This window comes from Dermacentor variabilis, chromosome 7 (assembly GCF_050947875.1).
Source record: "Dermacentor variabilis isolate Ectoservices chromosome 7, ASM5094787v1, whole genome shotgun sequence".
NCBI lineage: Eukaryota > Metazoa > Arthropoda > Arachnida > Ixodida > Ixodidae > Dermacentor > Dermacentor variabilis.
The window spans coordinates 170,213,541-170,226,448 of NC_134574.1; the positions used below are offsets into that span (position 1 = coordinate 170,213,541).

Genomic DNA, 12,908 nt, shown 5'->3' on the forward strand with positions numbered 1-12,908 from the left:
AATTGACATAGGTAAACGTACTCCTTCACAGACTCTAGAGGCTGACTGGCTATCCTGAACTCTTGTTCCCTTGCCCGGTTATTGAGCATTATCTTTGTCTTCTGCATATTAATATTCAAACCCACTCTTACACTGTCTCTGTTGAGGTCCTCAATCATTTGTTGTAACTCGTCTGCAGTACGTGTTACTGAATAGAACAATGTCATCGGCAAACCAAAGGTTGCTGAAATATTCGCCGTCGATCCTTACTCCTAAGCCTTCCCAGTTTAATAGCTTGAATACTTCTTCCAAGCACGCAGTGAATAGCATTGGAGAGATTGTGTCTCCTTGTCTGATCCCTTTCTTTATAGGTATCTTCCTACTTTTCTTGTGGAGAATTAAGGTAGCTGTAGAACCTCTGTAGGTATTTTCCAGGATATTTACGTAAGCGGTCTGTACTCCTTGATTACGTAATGCCTCTATGACTGCTGTTATCTCTACTGAATCAAATGCCTTTTCGCAATCTATGAAAAGGCATTCGATTTAGTAGAGATAGACCATTGGAATTGCATAGCCGAGAACATTCGTTCGTGTTAAGCGTATGTTTAGCTGCACTTGTTAGCGATTATTTTGCTTCATGTTTGCTATAGCACCATATCTATATTGGTCTGGATTCACCTTGTTTTATGTCGTCTCCAACTTCTAAGAATACGAGAAACGCCAGTCTTGCCATGAGCGAAGCCTTGGTGTAAGCCAGGAGAGACGCAATCGCGAAACACGGGTTTGAAACGCTCGCGCACCGCGACGCCCCGAGATTTGGGCAACGTGTCCCCGAGGGTTAGCACATCATTGATCGATAATTAAGAATTACAATAAGAATCGCGCTCACTGACATGTAGCATACGCCATTCCGCTGTTCAGTCCACGTTAGGGCGAGATCATCTGCGACGTGGTTTGATGCCAAAGGCAGGGCGAGGGTGCAAAGCGCGCACTCTCTCTCTCTCTCTCTCGTCTGCTTTGCTCACCAGCTGTCGTCCCGTCTGTTTCATTTCTTTCACCGTGTGCGTGCCTTCCCGAATTTTGCGCAGCTAATATGAACACAAATTGTACTAGGTGACTCGTTTTCGTCAGTTGTTCTCCCCGAACAAGTTAACAGGAAGCTTTATCTCGGGTGCTCCTAAGTACATGTAAAAGGATAATAATATTTGGGGTTTTACGTGCCAAAACCACTTTCTGATTATGAGGCACGCCGTAGTGGAGGACTCCGGAAATTTTGACCACCTGGGGTTCTTTAACGTGCACCTAAATCTAAGCACACGGGTGTTTTCGCATTTCGCCCCCATCGAAATGCGGCCGCCGTGGCCGGGATTCGATCCCGCGACCTCGTGCTCAGCAGCCCAACACCATAGCCACTGAGCAACCACGGCGGGTACATGTAAAAGGAGAATTCGTTTTTCTTCGCAACCACTGCACCAAGTTTGATGAGGTTTGTTGCATTTGCAAGAAAAACTTAAAATCTAGTGACTGTTGGTTTCGAATTTCTGATTTAGGTTGTCAATTGTTTGTTAGAAATGGCAAAAATCGAAAATTCTCAGAAAGCGGAACTATCAGGTTTCCAGCTCTGTAACTCAGCACTGAAAAATGGTGTCATAGTTTTGTGAATCATGTCTAATAATACATCTAGAGCGGACAAAATTGATGTTGCACATGAAAAGAAAAAAAAATAGGAATATGAAAATACAGCTTTTGCAGAACCCTTGTACCCGACTTAACAAATTCACGTAATATATAAATTGACATATAGGATTTCTCCGCTTTGAATGGTCTAATGGATGCCGTTTACAGAACCGCGATACGTCTTCTTGATGCAGAGCTATTAATTTGTGAAATTCGTACTTCTATATTTTTTTAACTTACGAATTTTTGAAAATCCTTTTCACAAATTCAGGCTCTAAATCGAAATTCCGCTTCCAACAGTCACTCGAATTTAATATTATCTCTCAAATGCAACAAACTTCATTAAAATCGATCCAGGGGTTATCTCAGAAAAGCGCTTTTGTGTTTTACGCGTATTTGAATAGGCTGCGTCGGAGTTGAGCCCGAGCTAAAGCTTTCTCTTTAACCCCATGGTCGAAACATTGGCTCCAACGTGCGACATTCTAGCACTTTTGATCACTTGTATCCCAGGAAGCCCAAGTACCAATTCTAGATATCAAGGAAAGTTATAACAGCTTGGTCATCTTCATGTCTTGCTATCGGGATTATACATTCGTGTCAACGAAAGGTAAACTAAGAAACAGTGGAATGGTACTTGAGTTACAAATTAATTAACTTAGTAATGGTTTCGTTGAACTCCCCACGACTGAGACTTCACTGTATCAATAACGCAAGTATATGTTTTGTGTTAACTTTTCATTCGCTCAAGTCGGTATTTTTAGGTATCGGAATGAGCTTATCAAAAATGATACGTCGGACATTGAGGGGTTAAGCATAGTCATACCTTACAATTGGCCGCTACGAATCTTGCCTTCGCAGCGCTGCATGCATTTATTGAGACCGCGCGTGGTGTGGCGACCGCCTTCGCAGTGCAGTATTTACGTAGCCTGTGCGCCGATGGGTGTGAGTCAAGCGCCGGCGACGCGGCGGTTGAACGCGCGCGGCTGCAAAACAGCGAACATAAAATGTTTTGGATGTGCGTGTGCGTGGACGCGCGCGCGTGTGTGGGCCGTGTGCGAGCGGTATTCCATGGCGGCGCAGGACCGCTAGTTGATCGTAGTTCGGACGGAAAGTGTGGGCTGTGCGCGTATTCTTTTAGGTCTTGCGCCGGCGTTCGTGAAACTTTCTAAGCTCTCTCTCTTTCTCTCTCTCTCTTACAATTGTTATTTATTCTGATGGTTCTCGTGCTCGTTCTTTCTCATTCCTGCGTTTGTATTCGTACGTTGTGTAGGGGGTGCTCCAAGACGAAAAAGTTACGTAGCCTATGTCATCGTTTCTCTTTTGACGCATGCGAGTGAAATGACCAGTCGTAGTCGTTTTGGCGGTGTAAACTTTCTCATGTCTATTTTGAGAATGCGGGTGCCCATTTTATACAAATGAAGGTTCGGCTTAGCAAAATATTGATAGATCGATCTATCCATCGGTTGATTGAAAGTGAGAGCGAGCGGGCTTAACGTCGCAAAGCAACGCCTTTCACACGCCGTACAGTGAATGGCTCTTTATTAATTTTGATCCCGTGATGTTCCTTTGCAGCAATTGCTAAGATTCGGTGGACGTCTAATTTTCCCTTAACTAAATAAATACATGATCTTATTTTTATTTTGCCGCATCGGAACAGGGTGTAGGGGAGGCTGCCAATTGAACCCGTGACCTGGAGCACATCATCCCAGCGGTTTGACTGCTGGGACACCGCGGCTTGCATTTCTGAGATAACTTTATTGCAACAGCCCTGCAGTTTAATTGGCGTTGCAAAAAGAAAAGAAAAAAGAAATTGATTACTTTATAGGACTCAACATAAAGGCGCCTTCCAAGGTTTTTTTTGTTTAACACATTCGCGCGAAGCTCCGTGGTGGTCCCGCTTTAGACTGAAGAAAGAGAATAAGCTTCTTTCCTTATTGTTAATTGCGGGATTATCTTACCCCTCTGTACTGCAAATGTCGCAGGCTGCCGTAATTGACCGAAAACAATACGCCTGTCGAGGAGCCAATGCACTCTGCGCGCAGAAAGTTGCGAGGCTTCGGCATTCACCATAACGACTTGGCGGTTCCGACTTGCAACACACTGCTGCTTTTTCTTTGAGTAAGATTTACTGCTTTCGAAGTGGTCGGCGAAAGCGATTTCGCAAAGAAAGTCGTTGTCCTCGTGTCGTTAGCCATGCCCCGCGACCCTTCGCCAACTCTTTTGTTTCGTCACAACTTTGACCCGCGTACTTAAACAGGCCTGCATTGTCGTCTTTCTTTTTTTTTTCTTCTAGTATGAAGGCTCTTCGGTATTGGTCGTCCTTGAATACAAGGGCAGATAGATCCATTGCCCAAACACTCTGTCGAGGCATCTCATCTAAAGTCCTTATTGAGCAGTCTGCTGTTTGCGGTCACTGCTGTATAGCATATCGATTTGGTAAGCGTTTATGTCTTTTCCCAGGCCACGAAAACAAAGGAGGCTTTCGCACGTCTTAAGCCAACGCGAGTGGGTTAGAAAATTAAGCGTGCTTATTTTTTGTGTGTGCGTGGCCCAAAGCCACACAGACGCCAAAAAGCAATCCCTTTAATTTCCACTTCGCTAATTTGCGTCCTTGGCGCGGGCGTTTCATGTATACACATTAAGATTATGCACAGTGCGTTCTAGCGTTATTGGTTATTATAAGAAGAGCCCGCAAATTGTGAACGCATTCGCTCCCTCTCTGAATGATTAGCAGTTGTTTTCACGATCTTTATTTCCCTTTACTTACAATTTTTTCGTCGTGGTTTTTAGTCCTCATGATATTTGCTCGACGAACTTGTTCTAAGAATTAAGGGATATATAAAAAAAAAAATCAAACCACGAAAATCCCGACGAGAACTGAAACGAACTCGTCGGGGCGGTAGGACTGGCGGATAAGTTAGGTTACAAAAGCTTTCCGTGCCGAAAGTGAAACACATTGAGACGGACGAAAAATTTGAACAAGCATGAAAAGGTTGATATGAAAATATTTAATCTACGTAACTAATCCTACAGCGCCGAACAGCTTATACGTACGTTTGCTTCAGCCATCTAAACAATGTTAATGTATACCACGCTCATGCTTGCTTAACCCATACCTAAGAATTTCTACCCTAAAACCAACCGTATCCAACGTATTGTGACACGTGCTATAACAACGCTATAAGGACGGCGTGGCACAAAGCATGAAGTGGAGTAGGACGGGCGCCATGGTATTTTCTACACTAATTGAAAATGCAGAACGAAGCGTTGAATTTGCTTCACTGCTCGTAAAGAAATTAATTACATATTTCGAATTAAGGTAAGCAAATTGTAGTGTGCACGCAGGCACTTCTGAAGGTCTTAGCGTCATGCCATGCGAACCTTTGTCAGTAACCGTTGCTGCATAATGACGCACGTTGTTCTCGTGCATCTTATAGCCGAGAAGAGAGTACTCAGCTCCATCATTCATCGCTCCTGCGACTTCGTGTCTTCCTCAACACTCTTAACGTGTTTCACAATGTCAGTATATATAACTGTCACGGCCAGCACTTTCAGCAGAACGTAGCCAATATCCACGGATATGAGTTCCGCTTTTTGCTTCTTCAACGGTGATCCTTTCAGAAATAGCCAATAAAATCTCACAAAACTCTGGTAATGCACTTCTGTAACCACGTGGTTATGCTTGCTCCTATACAAGCGTTATTAATTATGCGCTGTATTGTATAGCTCATATATACAGGCCTCAAAATAAGTGTTTAACAACAACAACGACCAATCAGTCAATCTTTATTTACCGATCCCAGGAACAACCATGAGGTCCCATTGCTGGCGCAAGCATACACTGAAAGAAAAAAAAAAAATATCGCGTTCCTTTTCAGGAGACGGCGAAGACCACTCCCATAGCTAACCATTAGACCTTGACCTATATGTCTTGCGTCAGCGACATCATCATATATGTCTGCAAAATTTTCCAATCTACTCACTCCACCTACTTTTCTGTTCCCTCCTCAATTGCATTTCCCTTCCCTTGGCACCGATTATTTTACTCTAGCAGACCACCGCTTATCTGTTGCACGTATTGTCCATCTGCACTTCTAGAATGAGCTACCGATTCGCATTCGGTTGTAATCAATACGGCTGTCATCCTGCGTCCTTAAAGGGACACTAAAGCGAAATAATAAATCAGTTTGAAGGTCCAAGTATCAATATTTGAATTTCGCGCAGAAACCCCAGCGCCGGTACGTCAGCGTGACGTCAGGGATTCCAAAGTATGTTTTCGCATTTGGGCCGCGTTGGCTGAATAAGAGTTCCCGAAACTTGCCACGTTTAATATTTGGTTCCTTTAGAACACAATGTAGTCAATCTGTACCGCTATATATAGTTAGTAGGCCCTAGAAGATGCCATCAAGATCCAAGACGTCACAGCCCCCAGGTGCGGGAACTCAAGTAGGCGTCGCCACCCGCATTTCGTTCTTGCGCTTTTTCTGGCTTAGCAAACGTCTTATCGTTGCAAAAGTGGTGTCTTTGGTGTTGTAGAACGGTAATTCACTGATGCAGAAGAAATCATCTTTCACTTTAGCGTCCCTTTAATTTCATCCTTAATTTCCTTTAAGCTTTTCCTTAGCTTTTCTATTTATCTTCTATAAAGGTTTGATCGCCCCCGTTTATGCCTCGGTTCGCGCGTCTCCGAAAGACCAATCGTGTTCGCCCTTCTCTCGGGGTTTGCCACAGAACAGCGGTGTGTAACCGAGTCCCTTAGGCGCATGCTGACTGACACCTGAACGCATGGCAGAGTGCCGTACAGGAGCTGCGTGTTGCACTCGTCGTCTTGCGGAACGTCGCCGCGATCGCTTTTTACTTGGGCGAGTGTGTAGACTATGCATTTGGCGTCGCACGTTCGTCTGCTCGCCACGTGACCTCGATCACGCACCAGTCGTCTTGGCTCCGTGTCAACTGCGGTGGACGGCGGACCGTCTCTGCGGCTCGCAATTATTTATTCACGCCCTTCCGTCGGCGACGCTGATAGCGCGTGTCTCGCGCTAATGATGTCACAACCCTCTCCCACGTGTGCTACAGAGAAGCCCACACGGCAGGTGCAACGCTCGGTCGCCGTGGTTGCGGAGTAGGCCCAGATCGCGGGTTGTAGTTATTGGATCGTTGACTCGTGCGTGTTCATTGATCCGCGTGATTCAGTTCTTGCTATTCGATTTTTTTTTCTTCAATGGCTTACTCATCCCCGTACTTCGTTAAGCGTGGTGGTGCATTATTATGTTATCACACGTGGATGGCGGCAGTATCCCGACCACGGTGTTCCCCACTCTGGACACGCCGTCGTCTGCGCAGTGACTGAATCGTCAGATCAAATTCATCAGTCCTGTGGGCCCGGAATCCACCGGGTGGAGGGAGTTTCGAGAAATGGGAATATATTCTCGCCGTGTGCCTCGAATGGTCGACCATTTTTACTCTTCGTGAAACTTAGCTTGCGGATTTCCGCCGAACTGATTTGCTATAAGCGTGGTGATGGGATGATTTATTGGCGCATGCTTGCTAGCTTTTACTGCAAACGATACATGTTTCTGGTGAGCACTAGGTCGCGGCTTCGATTCCCGGCCGTAGTGGACGCGTATTACGATGTGGGCGGAATGCGAAAACGCTCGTGTGCAGTGCCTCAGATCGCAGCGCTAAGGAACCCCAGGTGGTCAAAATTATGACGGCGTCTCTTTACCGAGCGCATGTTACGCGACGTTAAACGGCGTAGTTTAATATTTAAAGCGCGCACGCCAATATTTACCCATGTTTTACCCACGTTTCCTCGGAAGTTTGTCACGTCACGTAGAATGAGCACTCCCTTATGTAATTACCTCCGGGCTTTTAACGAGAAAGTAAACGAAAATATCGTTAAGTTGTGCCAGATGTTGAGTTTCCTCCATTGTTTGGTGGCATTTAACGCATTATACATTGCCAGGGAATCGACAGTGCTTTGATTTTTAAAAGAAATCATATTAATTGTTTTTTTTTTGTTAAATCAAGTGAATAAGCCTAATATTGTGTTCCTGTACTCACGTGCACGTTCCTTTTGAATTGTTAGAGAACGTTTATTTATTTATCGTGAATTCATTCTTTTTGTTTTTATTCTTTTAGGGAAAATGTTCTCTGGGGAAGCGCGATCGAAGCTGGGAGGGGTGGAGTTTGCGCTGTGCAATTCACTCTGCACACACGCTGCTTCATTCCTTAGAGCATCGTTTCATGCGCAACTTTCTGAAAGTTTGCACAACTTTCACATTCAGTATAAGCGCGCGTGTAAAGTCCGAGTTTATGTACCCCTATAGCTGTACCCCTACCGTGTGCATGGATTAGCCTTTGCTTTCATCGGTCAACGCACGCGCGGTTGTTCGTCTCGGCTGACCTCTTCTCGGGGGAGGCCATATAGCAGAGAGGCTGTGGAGTACGGAATTCCGAAGCAACAGGCAGCGAGCGGCTGACGACGCAAAACAGCCGCAGAACGGATCTCGCGACCCTTGCAAACGCCCGCTTCCCGAGTTCCGCGCGCGTACACAGATGAATAAGGCACGCGTCTGGCAGTCGTTTGGCTGAAAGCACCCTGCCGCGTGATGGCTTTTCCCGTTAAGTGGAGAAGCGCACTTGCAGCGCTCATTATCCAACATTGTTTTCCACCCATCGTCGAGGCCGTGGGCGCTGGAGGGTAGATGTTCTGGTAGGAGGCGTGCACGTGGAGGAGGTTGACCTGCCCAGTGTGTGTGTGTGCGTATGTGTATGTGTGTGTTTGTGTTATCAGGGTGTTGGGGAGTACTTTGTGCTTATTTCTCTCTCTTCCAACCCCACAGCACGTCGACGTTATTGCCTGCCTTAGCGATAAAAATAGAGGATACGGCGCGCGGAAGGGCCGCGCCTTCCCGCTTGGGGCGATAGGCGGTCTCCTCGGCATCCCGCTGCCTCTGCTTCGTCGGCAGCGCTGCGTTGCCTAGGCGAAACGCGGCCCCCTTCGTCGCTTCCTCCCTCCCAGCCTTCCTAGCGTTGTCGGCGTCGGCGAGAAAAAAAAAAAAAGGAAGCGCCGTCGCAGCTTATGTGCTCGAAACTACGCGCGCGCAGTTTCCGTTGCGCAGTGCAACGCACGAGGAGTTGCCCGAGTGTGCGGCCGGTGGAGAGCGAGGCCCGTGTTGTTATGTGTGTGTGGTGTGCGCGTGATGTATATGTTTTGTTCTGACTGAGCCCCGGGGTCCAGGCGCCGAGTAACCTCGGTGGCTCGAGCGCCCCCGTGTATAAGGGCGCGCGCGCGTGGCCCGCTCCACTTGGAACGGCCAGTCCGTGGTGTCTGCACCACCTGTTGCTTTTGTCGTCGTCGTGTCTCCAGAACTGCCCCGTCGTCTTCCTTGCGTGGATCGCAGTCACCGTCCTGTGATCTTGCGAAATCGACAGGGCCGAATTCGTGGATCGTGCTGGTTTACGCGTGAGTCTTTAGATGCGTACTCCTGGTGGTACTTCGTGAAAAGTTGTGTTTCGACGGGCGCTGTTCGCTCTGCTTTGCCGGTATCGTCGAATATATCCTTCCCGTCTGCTGGGACTATTTGTCAAGGATATATCAACGCGGCACCGCCTCGTGGATAGCCATCACCGCGACAACTCCTCGGTCGCCGCAGACGCGTCGCGGCGCTCCCCTGCTCGGAGCCTTCACGCTTCAGTTTCCGATCCCCGCTGGGATCCACAGAGCCTGTCGGCGCCGGGGCGTTGGCGCGCGCCGGTGCAGACCATACGGGAACTTGGTCGGCACCGCCTTGGCTGTGTACGCCGCTGCTTCTCGAGGTTCGTCCCCCGTGTACCTCGCTCTCTCGACAGTGCAGGGTGCAGCGTACAGAGCCGCGGTTGCTGCTGGCTCAGCTCGTGTCCTTATAGCTGCAGTTTTTTCTCGCTGAATGTGCGTCTGAGAGGCGACTCTGCAGTGGATAAAAGTTCCCTCTCTCGTCGGCACTGGGAGCTTCACCGCTGGTTGTTTACTTCAACTTTGGAGTCTATCTTTCTTTGTGTGAAGTACAGACATCTATCTGGTCCTGTCGTGCGTCGATGGATGTTCGTCTCGGTCCCCAGTTTTGTGCAGTCCGGGACACACTCGCCCTGTTTCTGACTGAGATTCGTCGATAAGCCACTAGTTGGTTGGCGCTGTTTCTATTACCTCCCGGTTACCTTCCCAATTTGTCTGTCTTTCAACACAACGGTATTTACTTTTAGCTGGTATAGAAATCGCGCGTCGCCCGTAAGTCGAACCCGGCACAAGTACGTCACACCGGCCAGTGAATGTCCCTGTGTATGTACCCATACGTATTAGCATTCTAATCGGAGTTCCGTTCGGCCAATTCTACTTGTAGTCGTCAAACTCGCAGAGAAGTGCGACTCTTCTTCGACTACAGCATCTGCAACTTCTGTACGTCGCTTGAAGACTATCGCCTTCGTTGAGCCTTTCGACTAGTCGAAGCTTTTACTACGCTGGCCAACGTTGGACGACCATTTTCTGAGCCGATAACAAGGCTTGCCGCCTAGCTTTGAAGCTCTATGATGACGTTCACCGACTTGTTTCGCAAAGGCGCACCGAAGACAAAGAAGGTAAGATCTCTACCGAGTGTCGTGATTTCTGCACCGTGGCAATCATATATCTGTTATTTTCCTACGCTGTCACGTGTATTATATGGATGGGTGCGCTTGTGTATTCGTCCGATGCGCCTGAAGGCGCCTATACGGTGTGCTTTGCTGTTATCGAATGCCTTGCTCGTTCTTTTATGTGCCGCCCGGATCGCTGCGATTGTATCGCTTTATGGCTGTGAAATATCCCCGAAGAGACGGGCGTTTGCTACTTTTGGTGCTATGATCGCGGGCTTGTGTTGTTTGCATGAGCTTTCCCATCGGAAGTGTTCCTCTCTCTCTTTACCACCCGGTCGTCTAGAGCGCTTCCCGTTCGTTGCTAACGCTTCCCATGCTGCATATGCAGGCGAGGAAAATTCTAGATGGCGCGTCGTGCACTCTTACTCTTATTCGTTGCACCTCTTAACCTTAACTCTTACCCTTAACCTGTTGCACGATGCAAACTCGACCTATGATTACTTTCTTTGTTTTTTTCATTTTTTGAAAGGCTGATTCCAATGACGGTGCTTTCTTCGTATACGACAAATCCAAAATGTTGAACCGAAACTGATAAAATGGCGCGTCACGCATGTATATAATTTTCACGATACTGCGTGTCGTACGGCGCAGCCTTGTCACGTGTATGCGCGCATTCATTTGATCAACCTTTCGCCTCCCCCTCCCCGTATCCTATGCCAACGTTTACGTGCCACACGCCTACTCAAAAACACAGCGGGTGTTGTTGTTTTTGTTTCTTTTGACGAAGCAGAATTTTTAGAAATCGTCTGTAGCAGATGGCCTAGTTCTAGTGGGTGAGCTGGATTACTCATAGAGGCGGACTTGCACGAGAGATAGAAATGCAAGGTCGCCTAATTAACCAAAACACAATAAAATTCACTCTTTACCTTATGATTCTTTACGGCACAAATTGCAATTGACGAAATGCGTTTGCAAGGCGAGTATCCACTTTGAACGAACTTGGAGGATGACAGCGGTTTCGAGATATTTATTCCGAAAGTGTGCGATGAAATAAATGGCCATTTCCAATTCAGTTACTTTTACGTTTCAATGCATGAACGGCGGTTTGTTCAAAAAATAAAATGGTACAATATTGCATTCTTACTGCAAGTTTCACGGCAATAATCTCGAAACCCGTGCGATCCTTAGAAGTTGTTCCAAGTTCCTTGCAAACTCACCGGCTACAATTCCTAACTTACAATATGTTCCGTAAACCAATTAATTAAAACGTTAATCAGTGCAATTTTGTTCGTTAGTTGATTACGCATTCCGATTTCTCGTGCGAGTAATATCCGCCGCTTCGAGTAATTCAGCTCAAGGACTGCAATTACGCTATCTGCCACAGGCGCTTTTAAAAAAATTGTGTGTGGTTAAAGAAAAAGCGCCGACAACAACAACAACAACAAAAAGCACCCCGTATATTGGTTTAAGTATACCGTGTGACGCTTGCATCTCAAAATACATGTCGTACAACGCAGCTTGTTTGTGACGCGCTTGCTGCTTTCGCAGTCATTGTTAGTTCTGTTCTCGCTGCTTCATGCATTCGAGCCTGTATATGTCATTTAAATTTAAGACGCGAATAAGAAAATCAAAATGGAAATGAAACTGTTGGAACGCTCTGTCACTCTGTGTATCCTGACGAGAGACGTCGTCTACGGCACTGACTGTGACGTGTGCGCTCAGCTGTCATCCGTATTTTTGTTTCAGCCTGGTCATCTTTCTGACGTATAGCATGGCGTATGTGTTTGTTTATAAGCACGGCTTCATTAGCGGGATGCGAGCGAGCTGCTCCGGAAAGCTAATTGACGACTGCTGCACTGGTTACGAGTCGGTCGTTCGCCTTACGGTTGTTTGCCGCACATTCCTCTCGAAGCTCTCTTTGTGTTCATGAATACTTTGTTTAGCGCAAAACGACAGACACAAGAAAGACGACCAGGACAAGGCGACCAGGACAAGCGCCTTGTCCTGGTCGTCTTTCTTGTGTCTGTCGTTTTGCGCTAAACAAAGTATTCATGGATTCGCACCAACTAGCCCGCCAACGCATTGTGCTGAACTATCTCTTTGTGTTGTTTCTCGCCCCAGTGTTTTTTTTTTTTTTTACTTTTCTGTAATCTCTAAGTGCTGCTCACTTTTGTGATCGGCTGCAGATCATTGACCAAACACGTTGCGAGAGTAATGGAATGTTTCATTCTGGTTTGCGATGCCTATATGTCATCGTGCGGTGTGTGTTTGCATGCGGATCGCCGTGCTTTTATGTTAGAACGTCGTCGGATTTGTTTTGCGTAACCCTACGGCTGCCACCGTCACATTTTGAATTGTTTCCCAACTCGTTGGTTTATTTCCTCGTCATTATAATTTTTTTCTTTTTAAATCTGTTCTGCCTTTCGCCGCCGCAGGCTGGAAAACCGCATTTGTGTTGTTGTGCACTCATACGCCGTATATAATGGTGCAATGCTTGAGCTCAGTGTTATTTACCACTCATCATAGTGTTATAGAAGCTGGACGATACGCTGTAGAAAACAATATTCCTGTTCTGTAGGTTTTCTGCTGTATATAATTGTGCTTACTGCCCAACTAGTAGCGTATATGGTCGCCAGAAATAT

The 12,908-nt window shown here is 46.8% G+C and overlaps 1 protein-coding gene across 7 annotated transcripts in view; it reads left to right on the top strand.

Annotated features, from left to right (window-relative positions):
* Positions 1 to 12,908, top strand: part of LOC142588484 (calpain-B-like) — a 154,980-nt gene that overhangs the window by 60,221 nt on the left and 81,851 nt on the right. The window contains exon 1 of one of the 7 annotated variants that reach the window (XM_075700277.1): positions 10,043 to 10,272. The exons of the other annotated variants lie outside the window; for them this stretch is intronic. Coding sequence (XP_075556392.1) covers positions 10,222 to 10,272 — 51 coding nt within the window. The 5' untranslated portion in view covers positions 10,043 to 10,221. Of the gene's footprint in view, positions 1 to 10,042; positions 10,273 to 12,908 lie in introns of those variants that run through there. 7 annotated transcript variants of the gene reach the window in all.